At 39.1% G+C, this 26,523-nt stretch overlaps 1 protein-coding gene across 3 annotated transcripts; it reads left to right on the top strand.

Moving 5' to 3' along the window:
- TSNAX (translin associated factor X) lies at nt 1–25,840 on the top strand. Of its 3 annotated transcripts, none has more exons than XM_005518540.3 (6): nt 1–100; nt 2,023–2,130; nt 6,321–6,435; nt 7,989–8,119; nt 22,322–22,449; nt 24,045–25,840. In XM_005518540.3, exons 1-6 carry the CDS (start codon nt 85–87, stop codon nt 24,417–24,419), a joined length of 873 nt encoding a protein of 290 aa, XP_005518597.1. In that variant the 5' UTR covers nt 1–84; the 3' UTR covers nt 24,420–25,840. The 3 variants fall into 3 exon arrangements, with proteins under 3 accessions (XP_005518597.1, XP_014119167.1, XP_014119168.1); XM_014263692.2 differs by lacking the exon at nt 1–100 and adding an exon at nt 242–377; XM_014263693.2 differs by lacking the exons at nt 1–100; nt 2,023–2,130; nt 6,321–6,435 and adding an exon at nt 7,676–7,827.
- The last annotated feature ends 683 nt before the right edge of the window (nt 25,841–26,523 follow it).

Below are 26,523 nucleotides of genomic sequence, written 5' to 3' on the forward strand. Positions count from 1 at the left end.
GGTAGGGCGGGGGCGGCGGGGCCCTGGCGGCGCGCGGGGCGGCAGCGGGTTGCCGCGGGGACGCTGCGCGGCGGCGGCAGCGGGATGAGCGGCAAGGAAGGTGATGTCTCCTTCCCTCCCCTCTCCTCCCCTCCCCTCTCTTTCCCTCCCCTTCCCTTCCTTTCCCACCCTCAGGAGATGGAGGCGTGAGGAGCTGGAGGCGGCGGAAGCGGGGGAAGGCCCTGCGGCTCGGAGGGGACCGGGGTGCGGAGCCTCTGCCGTACCGAGCGGTGCCCTTCGGCTGTGTCGTAAAACTCGTACGGAGAGAGGCCGCTCCTTCACGGGTGTCCCTGACCTTCCCTTCGTGGGTGCCATGCCTTCCCCTTGCGGCTGTACGGGTGCGCCAGGAAACGTAGCTATAGGGATCTGCATCCCTGGGAATGGAAAAGCAGATGCCACAGAGGGAAGCTGAGTGTGTGAGGCCTGTAAAGCGCTTGTGCTAAGTATTCAGTATAGTGTGTGTATATATATGTGTGTGTATAAAATCTTACATATATGACATAGTATTTATGTGAAATACATATTTTTCACAGCTTGCTCTGCCGCCTGTGTGTTGGTTTAGCCCTGGCAGTCACAGAATCAGAGTCACAGAACGAGTCAGGCTGGAAGGGACGACAGGGGGTCATCTGTTCCAAGCTCCCTGCTCAGGCAGGGTCATCCTGGCACAGGATTGTGTCCAGGTGGTTCTTAAACATCTCCACTGAGGGAGACTCCATAACCTCTCAGGACAGCCTGTTCCAGTGCTCAGTCACCTGCACAGTAATTTTCTCCCTCGTATTCAGGAAGAATGGAACTTCCTGAGCATTGGTCTCTGCCTGTTTCCTTTTGTCCTATTGCATGGCACCACTGAGAATCACACAGACCCCCCCCTCAGCACTTTTCCAGGAGATACATTTAATGTTTTAAACTGCTATAGGATAAACAAAACCCTGAATTCATGTCCAACAGAAAAGAAGGAAAAAAATACTTTCAGTTTCCTCTTTAAGAAAGTAGCTACACCCACTTATAGTTTTGGTTTGGAATAATAAACAATTAAGTGGAAACATTTTAAAATCCAGTGTTCCCTTGGTTCTTTTAAGGAAGTTGAGAGAACTCCATGTATTCAAAAGGTATGCCTGTATTCAAGTTTGCCAAATTTTGGGCTCCGTTAGGATCAGTGTCCAGCTGTCACCAAAAGGAGGGATAGAGAGGGATGAATGGTCGAAACATGGGTTACACAATGATTTAGTGCAAGGTGAAGGAAGGATAAAAGAAAGAAACAATGCAAGGTAAAAATTGGGAGTAAAGCATAGTCCAAAAGAGATGAGTTCTGGTTGTGGGTCTGAAAAGGAGGGTTAAGGAAGAGGCATACGAAGCAGTTGAAGTGAGCAGCTACATTCAGAGAAGAAACTGGTTAGTGGGCAGAGTGTAAGGGCTGCTCCTGCAGGAGCTAAACCTGCGTACCTGAATCGGGGTAGTCTGCTTAAATTGTGCCTTACTTCTTTTTCTGGTTACTGAAGACCTGTGACATAAATCACAGTAGCAAAAACTTGCAGGCTCATTGACTAATTTCAAGCTGAATATTTAAAATAGTTAGGGGAAAAAAAAAAAAAGGAAGAAAAAGAAAGGTCTAATCCTGTAGGTCCTTGGTCATACAAGGATTTCCATGCAACCATTTTCTTACAGCAAGAAAACATAAAAGGGTGTGAAGACCCAAAGACTTTAAAAAAAAAAGGCTTGGGTTCCTGCCACACTCATCCATTGAAGTGTATTTTTTTTTTCCCTAGTTTTCACTATCAATGTAGTAGAAAAAGTAACGTGATAATGTGAAGCTGGCATCAGTTGATAATAAGGTTCATCCATTTACCTTACTCTGTCCTGTAGAATATGACTGCTGTCAGGAATGCTCTGAAGACAGCATTCTGGTGCTCCTTATGCTCTGGAAAAACTATATTTTTAAATACTTTTTTTTTTTTTTTTTGGTGTCTATCTTCTATTTAATAGGATCAGGTGGGTTCAGAAAACGAAAGCATGACAATTTTCCACATGGTCAAAGAAGAGAAGAAAAAGAGAATGTTAACCCACCTTCAGCTTTGATGGCATCTTTTAAATGTAAGTAAGCATTTGGAAAGCCAGATTTTAAAAATGTGGTGTAGAAATTGTTATGGAATTATTAGTGGAGTAAACTAGCTCTCTCCAAGGGAGAAACTTGAAACTGGTTAGACTCATACTCCATAGCTTTAGAGCTTAGTGTTCTGCATTTTGTGCAGTAAAGTCCTGGGAGTGGGATTTTGCATAGCTCTGCCTGGTTCATGACTTGCTCCTGTTTCCATCCCACCTGCTGTTCCCCCTGCCCTCCTCACTTGTGCTGAACCTGATGCTGAGCAAACTGCACAGGTGTTCAGCCAGGTAAAAGGTGACCGCGCCCTTTGGTGGCAGAAAACTGTAGGATCTGCAGAGCTGTAATACAAAATCTGAGCCACAGGGGCAACAGGAGATGGTGACCTTTGGGAAACTGAGAAAGCTCTGACCGTGGCTGTGGCGCACAGATGACTAAGCTACTTAAATAGAAATCTGGATGCATTGTTTTAAGAGTTGGTAGTTGTTTATACCTGCACTTTAAAAAAAAAACAAAAACTTCAACTAACTAATATAGACCTTTATGTAGTCACTTTATTCACTTTGAATGCCTTTTAAATATTAACATATATTTGAAATTCTTTAAATAGGCAGGTGTAAACTTCCCTTCAGCCAAGTTGTTTTTATAGGATTTTTCACCAAACCAGATTTAAAGTCCAGTAAATTTAAATTTCTCATTAGGCAATCCCTACCAAGCCAAAGTTGACCTTCAGAAATGAGAATGAATGAATTACTGAAGAAGGAAGGAGATTTTAAATGTTGAACAGATTAATTCTTATTGTAAAATTTTCCCCTTGCCAGATACTTTTTATGAAGCTAAGAAGGGTGAAATATAAGCTGGCTGGCTGCTTTAGATGGTTAATGTGTACTTCAATGTCATATAACTTCCTGGCTTTTTTAAAAATGGGTGTTTATATTTTTCTGTGTAAATCAGCTTGGCAGATGATTAACCATGACCCCTGAACTTTGCCTAGAGAAGCTGTAGCTGCCCCATCTCTGGAAGTGTTCAAGGCCGGGTTGGAGTGGGCTTTGAGCAGCCTGATCTAGTGGAAAGTGTCCTTGCCTGTGGAAGGAGAGGTTGGAACTAGGTGACCTTTAAGGCTTCTTTCAGTCAAACCACTCTATCATTTATATTGAGTATTGTAGATACCCTTGCTCTTGAATTGAGTAGAGCAACTGTACTTTTAACTTTAATTTTTCACTGTCATGAATATCAGTTTGTCATAAAGTTGCCATTATTTCCACTTCAAAACAGCTTGTTTCCATCCCTTCTCATGAGATCCAGGCATCCGTGTTTGATTAATTTCAGAAAGAGTTTAAGGGACATGGTTTTTTCAAAGTTTTTCAAAGATCCACTCTTTGTACTTACTGCAAAAGTGTTTAGTGCAATACAAAGTGCACCATGTGTACTGCCTCAGATAAAGATGATTATGGTCTTTGTCTCCATGTCAGGCAGAAGTATTAGGAAAAGGTGTGCTCCAGATGGTTTATAATTGAGCAAGTTGTGTAAGGTGAACCAGTTGTGCACTATTTCTGTGTATGTTGTCTGAATCTAAACAACTTAATCATATAATCATGGGCTATGCTAAGTTGGAACTGATCCACCAGCGTGATTGAGTCCAACTCCTGGCCCTGTGCAGGACATCCTAAGAATCACACTATGTGCCTAAGAGTATTGTCCAGTTGTTTCTTGAACTCAGACAGGATTGTTGCTGTGAACACTCCTCTCAGAAGCCTGTTCCAGTGCCCAGCCACCCCCTGAGTGAGGAATCTTTCCTGATACTTAACTTAAACCTCCCCTGGCACAACTTCAGGCTGCTCCCTTGGGTCCTGTCACTGGTCGCCAGAGTGAAGAGATCGGTACCTGCCCTTCTGCTTTCTTTCCCTCATGAGGATGTTGAACGTCTGCCCTCCATCTCCTTCTCTCCAGGCTGAACAGACTGAGTGACCTCAACTGCTGCTCATACAGCTTCACCTCCAGACCCTTCACCATATTCATTGCCTTCCTTTAGATGCTGTCTAAGATCTTAAGATCTTTCTTATATTGTTTTGCCCAAAAAACCACACACAGTATTTGAGGTGAGGCCTCCCTAGTGCAGAGCAGAGCGGGACAATCCCCCCCCTTGCCTGGCTGGCCATGCTGTGCCTGATACACCCCAGTGCCTGGCTGCCAGGGCACTGCTGACTCATGTTCAGCTTGCCATCGACCAGGACCCCCAGGCCCATTTCTGCAGCAGGGCTCTTCAGCCCCTCATTCCCTGGTCTATACACACAACTGGGTTTGACTCGTTAATGTGTGGCCTTAAATGGGTGTACACATTTTGCTCTTTTTGATCTTTGAAAGGATGTGCTTGAATTGATCTATTTGCACCAATGTTTTCCAAAAAGTAATGAGAAATTGTCTTCTAGAATAATCATAAGAATCAAGGAATGGTCTAATTAGTCAAAATCCAAGGAGTTACACGTTTTGTTTTTTTTTAAAATATGCTTTAAATATGACAGGTCAGTGATAAAGAGAGTGGCTACCTTGATTTGTAAGGTTAAGGTTTGGGAATTGTCATTTTTAGTGGTCTGATTTAGCACCATCAAGATTATGAATAGAGTCTGAGTCTTCACTTTCAGTGCGAAATTAGACATTACAGTGGAATGTGTGTAGGAAGTGACTGTATAGTTTTGATGTGTTAGCTTGGAAAACTCCCAAGTTCTAATCCTTTGCAATTTTAGGCCATAGCACAATACAGTAGGGTTTTTTGCATCTTGTTAGGCTAAACATTACTGTATTTGTCTGGTTTACTTTAGAATATAAATCACTTCACTAACAGGTTTGTAGTCCCTAACAGGTTTGAAACCTAACAGAGAAAAGTCTAAAAGCCACGAGTATCCAGAAAAGATAGGGGTGTTGCTAATATTGCAGATGTTCAGAATAGTGAATTTCCCAGCAGATGACATTTTTAAATGGTCCTTGGAAATGTCATGTGTGTCATCCTATGAAGGGAAGTCACCCTTCCTCAAGTTCCTGTCACTATGATATGAGGAAATTTCTTGATGATAATTCAGGGGCGGAATTGACTCTCAGAATTTGCAAGAGACACACCAGACATATATAAGAATTAAAAAATCAGTAGGAGGATCTGTGAGTTATCTTAGAGTTTCAGAATAAGATTAGGAAGAGTAGAACAAAATGAGAAGAACCAAGTTTTTACCGAGGCGATGAGAAATACAGAACTATTTTTCTAGTGTTATCTGAACCTTGCTTGCCAGTGAACTGCTATGCTTTTTTGAAGTTATTCACTAGTGAGACCCTTTAAAAATGTAACCTCTTAGTTTATTTACTTCATCTTCTTGCACAGAGACTTTGACACCTCAGATATTTATATAGGAAATTTGTTAGATAGCTTGTAAGCACCTATTAGTGATTTATTTACTAGAATAATGGTATATAAAATGTTAATGGTATTTGTGAAACATTCATAATGTTTGACTGTCAAAACCAGATACACTTCCTCTCTTCTCTGTATTTGTGGTAGTTAGAGAGAACTAACATCAGCAAGTCAGAAATCTTACTTTAAATAATTGATCTCACTTTAGTTTAGTACTTCTGCTCCTTAGGGATATTAAAATACTCAACTTTTGGCCAAGTCTAGCTGGGATGTGAAATGCAACCTTTCTTATAACTAAATGGTGCATTTTGAACAGTATATGTGCCTTAGCCAGATGCTTTTTATTTGATTGGCTTAGGCACTGATGAATCTTATTAAAAAATGATTGTAGGGTTTTATTTTTTTGATTAGTCTTGCTGAGTTGGGTTAAAATTTTCAGTGTATTTCCACAACAGCAGTGTCGTGGAATAGATTTTATTAGCAAAACTAGATATTTTACCTTAAAAATTGTTTAGGCTGCTTTTAGGCATCATCAGAATTGATACCTACTTAAACCTGTCTTATTAAACACAGGTAGTATTAATGGTGAATTTTGCAGCTCTGGCAGGTGACAGGCAGTGATGGCATCTGCAGCTATGCCCCACGCAGGGACAGCCCACCTTGGGGAAGGGTGCCCAGGGACAAGGCTGGTGTAAGGAGTTAGTGCAGCACAGGTGCTTTTCTCTTCCCCTGCGCTGTGTTCATATGATAATTGAGCTTTTGCTGTAACAATTGACTCCACAGCATTCCAGCTGGAGCTTGACAGCAGGCACGATAAATACGAACGGCTTGTGAAGCTCAGTCGGGATATAACGATCGAAAGCAAAAGAACGATATTTCTGCTCCACAGGTTCACCAGGTGAGTCACTTTGAGCGTGAAAATGTTTGTAGAAATCTACAATCTGCCTTGCAGTGTTGTCTGTGAGTAATAGCTGCAATGTTCTGTTGAGAGGAATTTAATTAACTTCCCGTAAACATCCTTTAGGGTGGATGCGAGCTAATGAATGCGCATTCCAGTTAAAGAATTAAAAGATGCTGGTTCAGGTTTCTGGGTTGGTTTTATTGGTTTATTAAACCAGTGTAAAGCAGTAGAGTGAGCAGCAGATGAGAGCCTTCCAGCTTTCAGCAAGCTGTGAGAGAGGAGTATGCACCCTTCCTTCAGGTTACTTGCTCGGGCAGTTCTGTCACCGTTTTGGTTGCTGCACCCAAATAGGAGGTGACCTGGGGTCTGTTTATGTAAATACTACAGCTGGATAGGCTTCTGTGTGAAGTTTTGAGCTTTTATAGGTTTTGTGCTCTTGAGCCTTCAAGCAATCTTTGGAAGCCAGAGACAAACTAGAAGAGCAACAGGAAAATTTGAAGCTTTGCATAGCCTTCTGTGTAAAGTGTTTGCTGTAGGTGACAAACACTGGTCTTGCATGTTATAACAGCTCTTCCTGTTTCTTTTCTTCATAATTTCATTTATCTTGATTTACATTTTGTTACCTATCAATATATTTATGTTGATGTAGTAACTATTTATAGTTACACTTATAAATGGAGATTATGAAGTTGCCTGCTCTTTAACTTGGTTTTCTTCTGCAAGAAGAGGTACTGTGATGATTCCAGTACCTTCTGCAGCCTTGACTGTAAATACCTACTCCCACTGCATGGGCTAGATCGTTGGGAACTTGTGGAGGAAAGAACAACAACAAAGGACTCCTCACTGTTTGCTTCTAAATGTTTTAACTGTTTTTAAATGTTTTAAATGTTTTTAAATGTTTTAACTGTTTGCTTTTGAATGTTTTCTTGAGACCAATTAAACAGTTCCTTAAAGAGACTGTAAACTAATATACCATGTGGATTATTTGGGCTCAAGGGAAGAGAAAGATTAAAGGAAATTAGATAAACTAAACTTTAAATGCCAAGTATATGTTGTGGTTGTGAATCAGATATTTCAGCTGTTCCTGAACAGCATAGTCCATAATTAATTCCTAAAAAAAAAAACCAAACATGTAGAAGTACATAATGTATTGTATTTTGCAATACTGTCAAGTATTGCAAAACATTTTTTTTTTTAAGAGGTTGAAGGACTTCTGTAAATACTGCTAGTTTTCTGGAATAATTTTTGAAGCCTTTGTATGTGTTTCTCCTTTTTCTTACTTAAACAATAATCATGACTGTAGTCTGGAATAAACATCATGCTACCAGAACTCTGGCTGGTTGATTATTTTCTTGGAAAGAATCTACAGAATTCTGGAATCTGCAACAGGTATCTGTGAAAGTTAAACTGTTTCTCATTCTAGTATTAGTTTTACTTTTTCTTGAAGCCAGTAGAAATGTGTTAATTTGTAAAAGAAAAAGTGTAATGTTTTTTAACAGTTTGTTCATGTTCTGGAAACTGCTCTTTCAGCTTCTGTTTTATGATTGCAGCGCTCCCAATGGGGAAGAAATACTAAGTGAGTCTGAAGTCAAGCTAGATGCTGTCCGACGGAAAATCAAGCAGGTTGCACAGGAACTGATTGGAGAAGACATGTATCAGTTCCACAGAGCTATATCTCCAGGTACATAATTTAAAAAGAGTAAAAGTGTGCAGTTTTGAGCTAAGCTTAGTTTCTCTTTATGTAGCAATCCTTCCTCGTCATGCTGCAGGTCTGAATTCGTTACATTTCTGTGGTTATAAATCAGGACTCAGGTTAATCTTTGTTTCTAGAAAAATTAGCTCTGGTATTAGAGAAGCTATTATCCTACAGTTTCATTGCAGTTTAAAGGAAGATGTAAATGGGAGTCTCTAACTGGAAGAATTTGGACCTTGCCCTAAACTGCAGTTGGGAGTATTTCTAACAAATGTACTGGCTGGTCGTCTCTGACTGAGAGGAATACATGTAGCACACTCATTTTCCCCTCCTGAAGGGTTACAATTTCTAAGAGGGGAGTGGGAGCAACTGCCATGTGGAATTATCCATTTTGAGTGATAAAGTGATTTTGAGTTGATAAAGTTAATGAATTTGAATATTTAGATTTACATTTTCTTTCTTCTAGGCCCAAAGTATGCTTCTACCTGTGTTAGAAGTGTTAAACCAGTTTGTGTGTTTCAGTTGCATCTTTTTCTGTTCCTCACTGAAAACAGCAGTCTTTGCTAACATTCTTGAGATATTAAATCCCAGTTTGTTCATGACTCTTGCTGTCAAACCATATTTGTTTGCTGACAATCAGAATATTACCTAAAATTGGTGTGCCTTGGTTGTGGCAACACGTGAGTAAAATATGTAACTGCTTCTTTGACATCTTAGTATAAAATGGTATGAAAGTGTCTTGTGTTTATCAATCTCATTTTAAACAATTCAGAATTGTGTATATCTTTCCTTGCTTAGGCATAACTTCTTCAGTTGATGAGAGCTGAAGATTTGCCCTGAATTATTTGTTTAAAAATGTCCATAAGATTGATTTGATAAACCAGCAGCAAATACATGTATGTAGTTTACAAGACAAACAATGCTCAAGTTAACTTGTACTCACAAGTACAAGTTAACTTGTACACACAAACTTTAGTTTAAGAGTGAGACAGGTCTTGAGTCTCAGTTTAGCAATTTGGAAACAGAAGGAACATGCTCTGATAGCCTTTAATGGCTCTAATTCCACACTCCTCTTACCTGTGATGCATTGGGTTGTTCAAATTAGATATTAGTAGTTTTTCTTAGAGCCACTTAATCTGTATGTGTCTTGCTGCTATTTATAGCCAAGTAGTGTAGTGACACAATGAAAAGAGATAATTTAAAATGCTGACGCTACAGATGACCTCAAACTGTGAACAGTTCTATTCCAAGTGTATTATGAGTATCTTGAGACACTGAAAAAGTATTTTGATTTTTGTTTTAAGTACTGCTTATAAAAGCTGAGAATCCTTGCATTCAGTTTTATGAACAAAAGTTTTTGGAAGCTTCATTGCGACCTGTAAAGTTTGTTTGAACAGCCCCTGAAGTCTGTAGTCCCGTGTGAGTCATATAGTGCTGTGTATAGAGCAGCAGTGTTTGAGGTCTGCTGCCTCATGGATCTTTTGAGACTGCGTGGTGTAAGCCATCAGCCATGCCATGTGAGCAAGATTCTCACCGGGTAACCACTTACTCTGCATCAGCTGCCTCACCTGAAATGTCTCTGTTTTGTTGGATACATGTCTTTGTGGCAGTAAATTCAAAGAGGCTTACCTTGCCTCTAGTTCTGCTGAGGAGCAGTTGGCCTGGAATTAGATTCATCATTTGAATCACCTGGAATTGGAGTCATCTCACACATAAGAGAGTATACCTACATAACAGATATATGGATAGTAACTGCACAATAACTTCTGTGTGTATCCAGGTTCTTAAAAAACAAGTAAACAAACCTGATGCTAGTTTTCTATGTCCAGATTCTCTCCTCTTAGTAAAAAAAAATTACTGTTTTTGTTTCTTTAAAAAATATATATTTTCAGAAATCAAAAGTTAGATTTCTTTTTTAGATGACATATACCTAAACTTCGGCTAGCTACAGCAATCTGAAAATAAAGAAATTAATAAAAAAAACCCTGTTGTTCAGCTTTGCTTTGTGTATTGGGTAAATGCACACCATCAACTATACTGATTTTCCTGCATAATTTGTTTTTTACTTGCATAAAGTTACTCATTAATACCAGAATATACCTGAATAAACTGTTTAGAAAACAACTGCAGGTATTCTGTCAGAAACAATTCAGAATTTTTAATAGATTTTTCCAGTGTTGTAAATCTCAGCCTCTTAAAATGACTGAGATGTATTTGTCCATTTTAGAGCAGGATGAGTTACTCTAGGAGAGGTTAGTAGTAGAAGTAGTTATCAAAGGAAATTACAGACCTGCTGCATATGTATGCTGACACAGTTGCCTCCACAGCTGCAAAACTTTTTGAACAGAATAGGCAAATTCAGATGGAAAGAACCTACAGTGATCATCCAGTGTCACTGCCTGACCACTTCAGGGCTGACCAAAAGTCAAAACAAGTTGTTAAGAGCATTGTCCAAATGCCTCTTCTCAGCGCTGACAGGCTTGGGGCATCCACCACCTCTCTAGGAAACCTGTTCCTGTGTTTGACCACCTTGCCTGGTGCAACTTAGAGCCATTCCCACACATCCTGTCACTGGATGGGACAGGAGATCAGCACCACCTTCTCCACTTCCCCTCCTCAGGAACCTGTAGGGAGCAATGAGGCTGCCTCTCGGCCTTGTCCCCTCCAAGCTACACAAGCCTGAAGTCCTTGACTGCTCCTTATGGGACATTCCTTCCAACCATTTCACCGGCTTTGTTGCTCTCCTTTGGATGCCTTCAGGGACCTTCACATCCTTTTTAAATTGTGACACCCAGAACTGCACAGAGTTGCAGGTACGGTAGCACATCCTTAATGCTTACATGGGACTTGGGTTGAGATTGTCATAGAATTAAAGAATTTTCTTACTACAGTCTAAAGAAAACTTAAGTGAATGAATCTTTCTGACCTCTTGAGGTAAAAAAAAAGGAAGGCAAGAAAGTATTAGTGTGCTAAATAAGGGGGAGAAGAAATAGAATCTGCTGTTCATCTTTCCATCAGTCAGGGGTGCAATCTCTCAAATACCTGAACTTTGCTGTTTTTTTGGATAGAGCTATAGGGTAGAAATACACCTCGATGCATTTCTGAAGTTAGAACTGGAAATGGCTGTATTTTTACTTTTCCCCTCTCTTCAGGTGAGGTAAATGGCAAGGCTGTGCACTCCCATTAGTTGTATATATTGCTTGGCCCTAAGATCTCCCTATTGTTTCTGCAGTTAGGTATTTGTACCTCATTAAGAAGACTGCTTATAAAATCCAACTGAAATAAGTTGCCTTCATTCTATTTCCATACATCAACCACAACATCTACTGATGTTGTAGCTCTTCTACATGTGCTCCTCTGCAAGGAAAGCTTGTGTCAGCTGTTGCCCATAGTGCATGTTTCGTAAGGGAGTGTTAGAATATACCTGTGTGTCATTGGGAAGACAGGGAATGCTTTTAGGCATTGTGTAAAGGAGTTTGTGTGCATAACAAGTATAAAATGCTAACTTTCAGCCAGGCCTTTACTCTTACCTTCGTTAAATCCTCTGCACTCCAGTTAGTCATAAGGATGGCAAAAAAGGGAATATGCAGGCTTCAGGACACGTAGATCTTGATTGTGCTGAAGCTGGGATCAAGGAGGTGTCAGAGATGTGAAGATGCTTGATGTCAGGATTATGAAGCTGAGATAGAAAACCTAGAAATAGGAAGAATGAAGGAACAGTTAGATGAAGAGCAGCTGGGAGAGGGAATGCTTTATTCCACCTCCCTGCCACTGTTTATGAAGAACTGTAACTGGGAGGTGAGCAGTGATAAGAATTAAGAATGTTGCTTTTAGTTTTGGTTTTAAGTCTAATGTTCTTTTATTGTTGATTTGGTTTTTTTCCAGTGGAAAAAGCTTGATTGTGTTTTTGAAAATAAATGTAGCTAAGAAAAGTGCTAGATCCTTTGTCTTCATATATTTCCTAGGGCTGTAAGTCTTGACCTTCCTTTATCCTAGTTTTCAACTGTGATTTTGTATTTTAAAGAAATTCTGGAGAACTAGTTAAAAAGATTTTTATGAACAAAAACATTGCCATTAAACTGCTTTTTTCTTCCAAAAAGAATAAAAAAACGGCTATGTCCCATGTCTCAAAAGCAGCATGTCTAATTAACCTCAAACTTCCTAAAAATATTCTCCTTTGTCTTAAAACCAAACATGAAACACCCTCCTGTTCCCCACCCTACCTCTCAGAAGGAGTAAAAGGGTTCAAAATGGGGCTTATAGAGGAAGCCACTGTAGCAGCCTTAACAGGGGAATCATGATTGTCTGCATAATAAAGCTGCCTAATACATATTTTATTCAGTATAATAACTGTTAGCCTATAAATAGAAGAATGCTATGAGTATTATGCTTGGGAATATTGTTTGCCACTTGCAATTGTTAAATGCTTTTTTTGGGGTTACTCCAAGCAGTTGTTCTTTTGACTTGAAGATAAAACAATCCTGGCAGAGCACTAAAGGAGTTTCATGCTTTCCCTCATTAAGAATAGTGCTAATGGCACGCAGGACGTTTCCCCAAAGGACACTTGTATGAGCTCAAACACTGAGTATAGCACTAATTGAACAACAACAAAAACTGATGACTGTTTTCTACACGTTTCTTAACAGTACAGATTGTCCCAGGGGATGATTAAACAAGCAAACAAAGAGATACTGAAATAATGAAGTCTTTTTTTAATGCAGAGCTCTTCATTTGTTATGTTAGAGTGTTCTGCTTTGTTGATATTTTTAAAGCTTTACTATTTGTAATATAGAATTCCTGCTCCTTTGGCCTGCTTTGCAGTGTGTACCTTATATATCCTGTGAGGAAATATGTACTCTTTCTTTAAAATTGTTGAGAGACACTATGCAAGAAAAGGACTGAAAAAGATTGTATGAATTTATGAAAGGAAGGAAGAATTTTTTCAGGATTTTTAAAATTCGTATATATATGTGTGTTTGAGTATTTTTATATATTTATTTAACTCTCAACTACTGAGGGAAATATCAACAGTATACAGAAAATATTTGGACAGAACTTGAAGACAAGAAAAAAGTGCTCTGCAACATGTGTAGGGTCCTACACTTTGGCTACAACGACCCCATGCAGTGCTGCAGGCTGGAGGAAGAGTAACTGGAGAACTGCCCACTGGAAAAGGATCTGGGGTTTCTGGTTGACAGCAGCTGAGCATGATCCTCCTGTACATGCCCAGATGACCAAGAAAGCCAGTGGCATCCTGGGGTCTGTCACCACCAGTGTGGCCAGCAGGACCAGGGCAGTCATTGTCCCCCTGTATTCAGCACTGGCTGCACCTCAGGTTCTGTGTCCAGGTTTGAGCTCATCACTATAAGAAAGACATTGAGGTGCTGGAACATGTCCAGAGAATGGCAATGGAACAAGGGAAGGGTTTGGAGCCCAAGTCTGCTGAGGAGGGAATAAAGGAGCTGGAGGTCTAGCTTGGAGAAGAGGAGGCTCAGGAGGGACCTCATTGCTCTTTACATCTACCTGAAAGGAGAGTGTAACCAGGTAGAGAGTGGTCTTGGTCTCTTCTCCAAAGTAACAAGAAATGGGACATGAGGAAATGGCCTTAAGTCACTCTAGGGGAGGTTTATGTAGCATATTAAGAAAAATTTAATCATGGGAGAGGTTGTCAAGCATTGGAACAGGCTGCCCAGGAGGGTGATGGAGTCACCATCCCTGGAGGTATTTCAAAGACATGTAGATGTTGCCCGTAGAGACATGGTTCAGTGGTGGACTTGGCAGTGTTGGGTTAATGGTTGGACTCAGTTGATCCTAAATGTCTTTTCCAACCTGAAAAATTCCATGATTCTATGTTAGGATGTATGCAGTTATTCAAAGCATGTTCTAAATCTACTCTGCATAAATGCAAAACTTATGTGCTGCAGAGGGAAAATTAAGGACTGTTCGGTAAGTTGGCACTGTGTGGGATTGAATGGAGTACCTTTTTAACATGACTTTGTTAAATGAAATCTCTAGCTATTTGAGGACTTTACTCAGTTTTTTTACCCTTAAGACAAGATATTGAGTGGGGAGCCCATCATTCTTTTGGAGCTTCTTAAATGGAGTGGTGTGGGGTGATGATGATAGATGCAAGGGGGGCACTGTTGGCTGACCTTTTCTGTGTGCCTCTGCTTGCAGCAGTGGCGAGTGGAGTGGTGTGCTCAGGGAAGATCATTAGCTGTTTATCATGTCTGCACTTGCTCTCAATAGGATTAGATGATGAGGCTGTAAAATGTCAGCACCTTGTCAAAAATACTGCTCTGTGACTGCTTCTGCTGCTGATGATGTAGGAAATTCTGTGTAAAAGTTCAGCACTGACGCAGTCTAACACATCATTTATCTTGTGCAGGCACTATTTGTGTTCTGAGAGATTGGTGTAACGGAGCTTATTTCTGTCTCCTGCCTTATGCCATCTTGAGTCACTTTAGGTGTGTTACATATTGCAACAAACTGCATTGCTGCCTTGGACCAGGCCAGTTAAGTCTCTGTGGATAAAAAGGAAATACTTCAGTTTCGCTAGAATGCCACTTTTTAACTTTTTTAGCTTCAGTATATGGGAACACCAGGCTGTAAGAAATGCTATGGAGATCAGTGGGGTCTGTCCAAGCAGGCCAGCTTCAGATTACTGATGATTTAAGTAACAACATTTTTGGGTATTGTATGAAGAATTTTAACTAGAATGCAAACTAAAGGAGCTATCCACATAATGAATTCTGTGTTTACCTGGTTTGTTTTGGGTTTTTTTTTGTATTTGTTTTTTCTTTTTTTGGTTGGTTGATTTTTTTTTTCTTAGCTTTTTAACTCAAAATATGGAAATAACATAGATTGTTCTACCTTTGTAAACACACATATATTTCTGAAATAATATCAAAGTACATAATATCAAGGATATAACATCAATATACTGTTCTGCACGTAAGGAACAGTATAAGTAGGACACCTGATTTTGTTTTTTTTTCTTGAGAAAGCTTAAAAATTGTAATTAAAATAGATGACATATTTAATTTTAGGTTGGTAACAGAAAGGAAAAGCTTTGTACTGCAGGAGGAAGGTATCTTGAATTGTAAATGTCTCACCCAGGATAAGACCTAAATACACCTAAAACTTGAAAGGAAAGCTGACCCTGAAGGAAGCAATCAGGTTTATGCAAGATGGTGGGAAAACACAGTAACACAGGAACAGGATGTAACTGAAGAATTAATCTCTTGCTGTTGTAGGTGAGGGGTAAAATGCCAGAAATGGAAACAAAGTTTCCTGATTATACTGGAAAATTAACAGAATTTGCAGTGAATAAGCTTATGGTTATCAGATACAATTTTGCTAACTTCTTTCTTTCTGTTTTGTTTCTTTCTGTGTTTCTCTGAACTCATATCCTCTCTTGGTCAAACTGGTTTGGTTTTTTTTCATTCTGCAAATTGCCTGTTTGAAATTTGATACCTTCAGTTTGTTGCATTTTACTACCCTTTTATTATTTTTGGTTCATGCCTTTTTCCTAGGCTGTTCTAAGGAAAGGGAATAAACAGTAACTGCAAAACCTCTCACTTTGTATTTTCTGCTGCAGGTTTTGCATGTCCATACACAAATTAAAACAAACCTGCAAACATAAATGCAAATTCTGACATGAACAAACTAGGTATGCACTATGTGAGAATTGATTATCAGCTCATCCCTGAATGAGATGTAAATTCAGAAGGAGCTCTTCAGAGCAGCAAGAGTCCTTAAGAGAAGCTATGTAGAGTCTTTTAAAGATGCAAGCTGTGGGTCAGCATGATCACAAAGATTGTCCTTTCCTGCTTCTAACTTAAGACCTAGCTGTCCTAAAGTCCTGCTGTATTATTATGACAAATACTGCCGTTACATGACAACCTGAAACTAGTGACATTGTTAATCTTTTAATTCAGTTTCATAGCTGGCAAATGGAGGAGACCTTGTGCTCTGGCTCAGGAAGTTTTTTCAACCCTGCAGCTATTGGCATTAGTCATTCACAGATCAGATCTCTGCAGCCATTGCAGGAACCAAGTGCAGCTGGAACATAAGAGAAGTTAAAAAAAACAAATCTATGAAGCTGTTTTGTTTGTTTATTTAAAATCACACAGGAGAATGTGTCACAGAGGAACTCCATTGCAAGAAGCAACCGGGATAGTGCATGGTGGTTCGGTTTTTGTTTTGCAGTCACGTGGTGAGAAATAGAGGTTGGCAAGTGAAGTGAAGTACCTTTGTGCCATCTCACAGGTCTGTGTTTATGAGGATAAATGGCCACTATTAGTTCTTCTGACGTGTTTGTGCATTGGGTCTGTTGCATGGAAACAACATCACCTTAAGAAGAACTTTCACTGTGTTTTGAACTGCAGAAGCTGTGTTGTGTTAGGTGCTCTTTTTTCTTTGATCATTGAACATCCTGGTTGAGTCAGAGCTTCCTTTCTTTGGTATCTTGAATACATGCCCTCAAGGCTGTCAGTAGTGTAAAATTTGCCATCTGACTGAATGACTTTTAAAACTCTTTATTAATTATGAAGGCAATTGGGGGTAGTCAAAGAGGTCAGGAAGATTACTTGTCACAGGAATAGTTTTTTTTTGTTAAGAACTCATGTAAAACATTGGGTGCTCTTCAGAATTACTCCATTTGAGGCTGGTGAGTTGGAATAAAACCCCAAACTTCAGAACAAAAACCTTGATTACAAAAGTGACTATGGTACATCCCTCAGGTCCCCAAGTAGAAGCAAAATAAATGTTTGTGAATTTCTCACCCACAATTATTCATCTGCAAAAAGGCCTGTCATTTGTCACATGTCTCTGTGTTTTTAATAACAATATAAAAAAGGCTTGATTACCTGTTCTCTGCAATGAGAGATTAAAATATTGTTTGCAATTCTTTGAAGGGCCTTTTGTTCCTGTTTGGGGAAATAATGTAACTGTCATAGGCACCTGCTGATAGGGATTCTATATTTGTTTCTGGGGTTTTTGGGAAAACAGACTAATCTTGGTATTACCTTTTTCCCTGAATTTGGTGTGTATTCAACTTTAAACAAAGTGCAAACAATACTAACACTTCAGTATCTGAAATATGGTGGTCATGGATGTGTCAAGTAGCAATTAGCTAATGAATGAAGCATTTAGGACTTTATAGAAGAAATTTACATTAATTTAATTATTATATAACAGTAAATCTACTCAGCTTTTGAACTATTACTCAGTGAATAGAAACAGATATTTTTTCTGAATTTATAAGCTCATATAGACTTTTGTTCTAGTATTTTTATTTGTATTTGGTAGTTAGTACTGTTTTATAAAATAAATCCCTGACTGGAATTACTCTTTTAAGCCATTTTCACAACAGGATATCCAGAGCATTCCTGTCTGTGAGGGGAGCTGGCTTTATCCTCTTTCAGTGTAAGTTATAAAATTAACCTTTGACTTCGTGCTCACAATCAACAAGATGGTTTGATTGTTTCATAGCCTCAGTTTTAGTTTAATTACTCAAGTTTTTACCCCTTCTGCCCAGAAAAAGACCTCTGAATCCTAGGGATCATTATCAAGTATGCAGAGAACTTGAAAGGAAAAGATTAAGGTGTAAATTACCAGTTTCATCTTAACAGGATATTGGATTTAGTTTTTGTATTAATACTTCTAAACTTACTGTGTGTACTTCTTTCAATTGATGTTGTACCTGGTTAATTGTTTGCTTATTTCACTCGTTCTCCCCTTCATTCATCCATATGCTTCCAGAAACAAGTTCTTTAAGTTCACCATGCTCCCCATATTCCGTAGAATTATTTCTGTGTTTGGGATTTCCACAAGAATATGATTTTTTTTTTTCTGGATTATGGTGAGGATTTCTAGGTTTTGATGGTGGGTTTCGTTTTGCTGTTGCTTTCTTTGGTTTTTTTGGGGAGAGGAGAAAGAAGGGATTTTTTTTGCTGTGTTTGTTTGGGTTTTTTTAATGGCAATGTAACTTGCCAGCCCAAACATGAGGATAAGATCGAGCCTTGTCGGTGCTGTTTTGGTTTTGTAATGAATCAGCAAGTGGGCATTTTCACATGACTCGCCCTGTAAATAATGTGCCCCACCCTTCATACAGGGATCCTGGAAGAAACTTGCTGGCTATATCTTCCTACCATCTTTCTAGTGGCTACTCTTGGCCTGTGATTCCTGCTGCAAGGCTTGAGGGAGGAGCTTGGTGAGAGAGCACAGACTTGTGTCTGTCTGCTCCTGTCCTCACCATCAGCACAGGCTCCTCCCTAAAGGAAAACACAGAGAGAAACAGGACAAAGGATGAGAAAGAAAATGAGTTTGAGAAGCAGCTTATTTGGGAAGATGGCAGGTGGCACTGGTACTGCTAACCTTAACAGCCAAGAAACATGAAATCCTTTTGAACATGTTTTGTAACTGTTGAACCGAGATTTAAAGGAGGAAATGAAGTAAACAAAATTTTAGGAGGAAACTTTCACGTTTTATTTGATCCATCGTTCTGGGTTGTACCTTCTATGCATGCATGGAAACATGCACATCTTAGGTGGAATTAGATTCTGTTTCCCCTAATATGACTCCTGAAATTAAGTAATTTCTATTATTTACTCATTCTTTAAATAAAACTACCTTTTCCTCTGTCTTACACATTCATTTGACTCTTGGATTGAGTGCTCCACTGACTTTTAAAAATTATTTTTCATTTAAGAAACCGAATTTCTTGCTAAGTTTCTTAGGGAAACTACTTTTTTTTCTTAGAGCTGCTTAGGTAGATAAGGAAAAATGTCTTGAATATCAGCTGGCAAAAAAGTGCTCAAGCTTTTAGGCAGAAAAATCTCCTTTATTTATAGATACATATTCAGAAGATATCTCAGTGTAACTCTCTAGTTCTTATGTAGAAAATAAATTTTTAAAACATAGAAGGGAGCTGCTGTACTGGGTCCCTGTCACTTGTCTAGTACAAGCTATTTATGTAGAATAAATGTAATAAAATATCAAAATACTTAAGCAATTACTTTTTTACCTTACATCTGTAATTTTAAGAGATGCTGGTAAAAATAATAGTGTTTTTAATTTGTATTTTTGTCCATGTACTACAAAAAAATCCAAACCTATAAAAGACAGTCTTAAAAACTATTCCATTGCTGGCAGCTCAATTCATAAATAAGCCAATTTTGGAATAAATCCAAAACAAGAACATCAGGGAAAAGGTATTGTTGGATGGTGTAGTGAAATGGGATGGGGTTTTTCACCTTGGGAATTATTTGCTGAAAATAGCGGATGTCCTAGCATTAAGCTAAAACATCACGTGTTTAAACATCCTTCTACCTGTACATGGAAATACCTTGTTTCAAGGTCTTGGGTCATTGAAATGTCATATTGTAGCTACTTCTGGAAGAGGGACTTACTAAAAAAGGAAAAAGTAAAATATTAATGTTTTTTGCAAAGCAGTTGTGAACAGGATTTGTTACCAGTCTATTTGTGATGGTAACTTTAATGGAGTTTTTTAAGGCTTATTAAATAGTGGGAGATAAGATTCCCTAATTATGAGAAGGTGACAGTAAATGGCAGACAGACTGTGGATAACATTCACATGGTGGTGTTAAACAAAAGGAAGGAGCACGAAGCAGGAACATGTCAGCTAGGGTAGGATGGCAGGAGGAAGCAAGGATCTATGTGTGTACATACATATAAATGTGCCCAGATAAAAAAATACAGAAATATAAAAGAACAGAGGAGCCAAACACTTAAAATGGAAAAGGACATTACTTTTACTGTGTAAAGCAGTAAAGTGGGGTGAGTTGAAATTGGAAGATCTGACTGATCAAGAAAACTGTTTACCAAAAGGTTTGAGGGCAGATTTGATCTCTCTGAGACCTGTGGAAAATGCCAGGTTGGTTCTTCATACGTGATAGTCTTCTCCAGAGATAGCAGAGGGAGATTCTCACAGATGTTGTCATGTTGAGTGCTGCTATATCTGGTAGTTTACAGCTTATCCACAGAAAAAGCCAAAATTTCGTAATAGATTACTGCTCCTGTTACATCAGAAGGTAAGTCAGGGAAAGAGTGAGTGATGAAATCTACCTCTCTGCAGCCTCTGAAGTTATTTATCTTAAAAGATCCTGAGTATCTTTTATCTAGTGTTTTTCTATTGCTTGTGCCCATAATGCTTTACCTGAATTTTGTTGATTAAATTATGGTGTTTAATTGGCCTTGCCAGCTCCCTGTTTGTGTTCTGGTTTGTGAACAGCAGTGTTGAGTGTGAGTTTGGTTGCTGCCTATTTATTTTGCTTTCCCGACTGCTGCTGTAGAGTACTATAAAGGAATTGCCATTCTGAGTTGCTTCTGCTCAAATATATATTTAAAAGGAAAAAAAAATTGCAGGTCACTTATTGTGCTTTTGTGATTATAACATGGAAAGCCTCCTACCCCTTGAGGTTATGTCTAGTTTTTTTGGGTATTTCCACGCTCACCTGTTATTCAAATCTATATTCTCTTATTTTTAGTTTAGACTATTTCTTTGATCCAGGTAAAGTCTAAATTTGCTTCTTCCTGCATATTTCTATAAGCTGAGGTCCTGGCACTGTACAGGTCAGCTGAGGGTATTAAGATTATTCTAATAGAAACAGGATTCTACTTCTGGTACTCTTGGTTACAGCCTCATTTTGTCACTGACAAAACTATTGTCTAATCATGGCCCTCTTGCAGCATGATACCTGTTTGCTTCTCTTGAAGTGAAGTCATCTCCTTAAAATAGCTCAGAATAGCTCTGCTAGAACCACCTCTGTCATGTGTCTGTTCCTTTAATGTCCTCTTCGGCATTTCTCTGTTCATGGGTCAGATATACACAGGCATTGACTTTGTCTCTACAGCGTTTTTTAGCCTAATACTGCCATGGCTGTTTGTTCCCGCTTTGTTTCTGCCTTTTTTATCACCAACAGTGCCAGCTTCAGCTTTCTGCTTATGAACTTTTCTCACATGCTTCCCCTAAATCTGCTCTCTGCACATAAGGATAGACTGACAACCTGTGAAATCTCTGTCTGAACATTCAAACTCTTTTTTTTTTTAGATCTCACCTTTGCTGTAATGCATAATAAAAGCACCATTTGCTAAGTAGGTAGTGAGAGATAATTGTGGCAGGTAGCTGTAGATGGCATACAAATCTGGTTCAAGCTATTTGTTATCCTATCTTTCATTCCCTTTCCAACACACCAACTCCTTTTATCCCCCTGCAGGTCTTAATTTTAGAGTGTAAGTTCTTTTGGACAGAGCAGTTATTCATATATTCACAGAATCACAGAACAGTTAGGGTTGGAAGGGACCTCTAGAGATGACCTAGTCCAACCCTTCTGCCAAAGCAGTTGATCTTCTTATTGGACACCACAGTCCTGTCTGGTTTGTTTCTTTGCTTATTTATTTATTTGATCTGGAGTGATTTGTAACAACAATTGTTTTGTCTTGAACATTAATTTCACCAAACCTGCATATTTTAAGGATCCTGATTCTCACAAAATGGAGAAGTGGGAAGGTCAGTTTTAAACAAGTATCTACTACAAGTCCTCCTGGGCAGGGCTGCTCTGGATCTGTTCATCCCCCAGCCTGTGCTGATACTGGGAATCCCCTGACCAAGATGCAGCACCTTGCACTTGGTCATGTTAAACTGCATGGGATTCCCATAGGCCCAACTTCTCAAGCATGTCCTAATCCCTCTGGATGGCATCCCATCCTTCAGGTGTGTCAACTGCAGCACTCATCTTGGTGTCATCCTGCAAATCTGCTGAGGGTACATTTGATCCCACTCTCTATGACATTTATGCAGATATTAAACAGTACAGGTCCAAGTGTGAGCCCGTGGGAACATTGTGGGGATCTGATCTGATCAGTATGTTTCTGAGAATACCATGATGTTTTATATTGAAATAATAGAAGGTTCTGCGTGAAAAATGCAGATGGGGTAAGAACTTGAACATGTTTTTCTGTGTGTTTGGTCTGACTTCCATACTTCAGAAACGTGCTGTGTTAGATTATGTTTCAGTGTTATTTCTAGATTATGTTAGTTTTTTACTTTTTGCTGGTAAGCTTCAAATAGTCTCACCTAAAAGATTTTTTAAAAAATAAATAATTGTGAGCATGGATCATTGCGGGAAAGTTTGAAGCATGAGCTTATTTCTGCTGTTTTTGCAGGACTTCAAGAATATGTTGAAGCCGTTTCGTTTCAGTATTTTATCAAAACACGATCTTTGATCAGTGTTGAAGAAATCAACAAACAACTAATATTTACAGCAGAAGACAGAGAAGAAACAACAAACATGGTAAAAGTCTTTCTTTTCTCAGTTGACAAACATCTTTCTGGGATGGAAATGCAGCAAGAAGGCTTAGTCACATTTTTGGCATCTGATTAAATAAGGCCAGTTAGTGGAATGGGTTTAGATATGCATGTGGGCTTTGACTCACTTGTTCAAAACATGCCCTTTATTCTGATAAGTAGTAAACTAAATCCATGGGATACAAGTTTATAAATTTCACATCCTTTTTATTCAGAGCAAACTGAACTCTTTCTGATACGGCGAAAGATCCAGGACAGTGAAATACTAGCTAACAGGTGTAGCGGAGGGGTTTTTAGTGCCTGGGACTGTCTGTAATACCTTCTGGTGTATAGTGATGTTGCAGAAGTTGGGGGAGATAAATAAATCCAAGGCAGGATGAACTCCATGACTGAAATCTTACTGCTGGTATTTAAACTAGTGACTGGAGGCAATATGTTTGCCTTGTGCATTTGTCTTAGCTGCATCATTTTTAACTCTCCTGGAGCTGATTCCTTTCTGAGGACAAGCTGGTGTCCCACCACACCTTAGCCCTAATACCGTATCTGCTGTTTATTGACTGGCCTGTACTCCTACCCTGCCCTAAATGGCTCATAGGGACAAACTTGCTGTCACCAAATATGGTAAACTGGCTGCAGTTTGATTGTTGGCAGGGAACAACAGTGATGTGGTAGCAATCTGTAGAAGTGCACAAGCAGTTGAGATGCAGTGTACACTAATGCTGCTTTACATGAATTTCTGAGTCTGCTTCTGCTGAAGAGATTCTGCTGTAAAGCTCTTCTCACTCTTTCTTTATTCTCTTGGTAAGATACTTGCAGAGAAGCCTGATTTTTAGCTTAAATTTGTTTTTTCCAGAGGTAACAACTATGAAGTTAACTCCAGCGTGCACGCCTCTGACCAGATCTGTCAGTTTGGGTAGACAGCATATTGTGGGAACAAGTGAACAGAAAGAAGCCTGCATTGTCTCTCACATTACCAATATTATGGCAATAAAAAGTATTGAAAATTTGGATATAGGAGCAAACTTGTAACTTTGTAATGGTTTGCTTCATGAAGATTTTTGTTTGCTAATTTAATGAGCTCAGTTGATATAAAACCGATCAGAGAATACTATAACTACTTGTAGGGGATATATTTTGAAATTCAAGATACTATTATGAAATTATATTATTTGTTTTCATAATGCAGACTATTTTTGTTTGATTTGCTCACTTTGAACTGACTGTTTAGGAAGAAAATCTGTCAGGCAGAGATCTATCAGATGAAAGAAAACCCCTAACAACTGCAAGTAAATGTTGCTACAAAGATGTGATAATTCTGTTTGTAAATAGAGATGGTAGAGATAGGGTATGTTTATCATACTTGGTAGAATGAAAATGACATCTCAAGTAGAAATTACTTTCTTATATGCTGGAAGGAGATTAGTACTTCTGAAATCAGACCATGTGGAGGTGCCATGCAATTTAATTTTCCAGAATGTTTTGAATTTCCAGTTATGTTAGAAGAGTTAGGGTGTAGTTGAACCATTACACATGGCTTTCTCACAGTTTCCTGTACTGGACTTTCTTCTGTTCTGTCCCCAGACCTCCAATTCCCATGATAAACAACCCCATACGTGGAGCCTGAAGGTAACACCTGTGGATTACCTGCTGGGAGTGGCTGATCTGACAGGAGAGCTGATGCGGCTGTGCATCAGCAGCGTTGGGAACGGGGACATAGACACTCCCTTCGAACTGAGCCAGTTCTTGCGACAGATTTACGATGGGTTTACTTTCATTGGCAACACCGGACCTTACGAAGTCTCTAAGAAGCTCTACACCTTGAAACAGAGTCTGGCAAAAGTAGAGAATGCCTGCTACACATTGAAAGTACGGGGATCCGAAATCCCAAAGCACATGTTGGCTGATGTGTTCTCCACAAAAACGGAATTGATTGACCAAGAGGAGGGACTTCCTTAAAATCAGGAGGCTCTTGCTACTCAGAAGGGAAGAGGACATAGAGAAAGCTCGTTAGTTATGGTTTGTGGGGTTTTGACCCTTCTCAAAGCTTTTTAGGTAGAGACATTTTTAGTTTTATCTGTGAGGAGGCTGTTTGCAGTGGTAATTTGTAACCAAAAATACTTTTTATGATGTTCAAGAGAAAAAATGTTTGACTTTGGCCTCTTGGTATGGAATTTCCTGAATTGCTCCACTGTATCTTCTTTCAGAATCACCAAAAGTTCCACTGCACTCTACTCCAGTGGCTGTCATTTGTGTGACTGACCTCAAACTGTCGTTGGTACAAGTTTTCTTCAAGCACAGCAGTGGAAAGAAAATGGTTAGGTGCTCTTATTTAGCATTATCCATAGGTTTCTGCTGACCCATTTTCTGAGTATTTGGGTTTTGTACTCATGTCATACCTACAACAATGCACCTGTGCGTAAGTGCACTGATTTGAAACTGGGGTGGTCTCAACAGTGCCATGTAATTTAAGTTTTCTCTAATTAGTGCTTTAAAGTACGAAACTAAGTCAGTTTTTTTGCCAGTTGATAATGAAGCTAATTGCACCAGGTAAATACTACTGTCATCCATTATTTTGGGTCTCTGTTAAAGCTGAGCTCTGTTTGAGCTAACACTGGTACTTCACAGTTTTGAGATGAGCTAGGAAATCCACAGAAAATAATTGTGGAAAGTATTGTTTTACATTTTTTGTAATACAGTTTAATGCAGAATCTGAATATTGCTGTTTGTAGGCAGAAGTTATCATACAAAGTATGTAATTTGGTGTTAGGACAAGCAGGTTTTGGCCAGAACAAATGCATTGCAGTGCTGGAAGTCTGTCCTCCATTGTTTGTGCTGCCCTGAGGACGTCCAGTGGGATTGAACTGGTATAAGTGAAAAAGGGCTAGCCAAGCTTTAAATACATGTTAGCAGGAGCTATATCATGTGCGTGTTCCTGCGGAAAGGAAATTGCAAAAAGAAGTAAGGCAGGCATTCTGGTTTCCACATTTATCTTTGAGGAGGGTATGTCACTGTTGGCAAAAAATCAGGGCTTTTTGCTGGTGTCTGAAGTTATGAAAGTCTGATAATGTGCATAATGCTAAAGGAAAACAGATAAAACAACATGATCTCTAGACTCCAGGAAATAGGCCTCCCAACTGCAATTGAAAATACTGCATGTTTTTTATTTCCACTTCCATATGCTGTGATACTGCCAATATTTTTCCCAAGAGCATGTCCTGAGTAGCTGGAATCGTCTGATATATGGATAGGAATGGGTAAATACATTTCTGTCAAATTTTTCCATTGTTTCCACATAAAGTAGTATGGGGTGGATTGAACAAGGAGTGGCATTTTTCCTATCGTTTAATACTGTTTTTTACAATAAATTCTGAAGAGTAGTCACTGTCTCTATTTGGTCCTTTTGCCTGTCAGTCCAAGTGGTAAATTATGGTGTGAGTTTCCCACTGTGAAGGACTTCACTTGGAAGTTTTGCTCCATTCCTATATTCATACTTCCATGGACACTTTCTAATGCTGAAATTTTTTTCTCCCTTAACTTTATTCTGTGGTGTCTAAAAGCTAATTAGGATAGAAACTTACTGTGAATCTCTTGAATAAAAAAAATGCAAAGGATTCAGATGAAAAGCAAAGCAAGTATATCCCTGCAACAAATCTGCAACAGTACCCATGTTTCTACATCTCACCTTTTTTTTTCTGCTCTCCTGATGAGAGAAGGGGAAAGAAAGGAGGCTAGTCGCTAAAAAGAAATAGTTTTGGGGTGTCACCCCAACATCAACCCTGAGATGTATACATCTAGCATTTCAGTTGATGCAGCTACAGTGCAGTTGTGTCTCTTCTGGCACACTAAATTTACTGCAAGTCATTGCTTGTTTAGTGTAAGTGTGTGAAACAAAAGCAGATGCTGTTAGACATAGTGTGTGATATTAAACAGAGGTCTGTCTCTTGTCTGTCCTAGCAGCTATCAGGGGGAATTAAAAAACGTTCATGGCACAGTTTGAAAAGGGATGAGATGAATTCCAACACATTGCACTGCATAGCTCAGTGACATTCTGCCTCTAGCC

Source organism: Pseudopodoces humilis, chromosome 3 (assembly GCF_049639895.1).
Source record: "Pseudopodoces humilis isolate 2021_Gansu_Grassland_sample_001 chromosome 3, ASM4963989v1, whole genome shotgun sequence".
NCBI classification, from domain to species: Eukaryota; Metazoa; Chordata; class Aves; order Passeriformes; family Paridae; genus Pseudopodoces; species Pseudopodoces humilis.

Coding starts and splice junctions, on each gene's coding strand:
- TSNAX (XM_014263692.2), top strand. CDS start 353: ATGCCTTCCCCTTGCGGCTGTACGG. Junction 6,436..7,988: donor CTGCTCCACAGGTTCACCAG/GTGAGTCACTTT, acceptor TTATGATTGCAG/CGCTCCCAATGGGGAAGAAA. Junction 22,450..24,044: donor GAGAAGAAACAACAAACATG/GTAAAAGTCTTT, acceptor TTCTGTCCCCAG/ACCTCCAATTCCCATGATAA.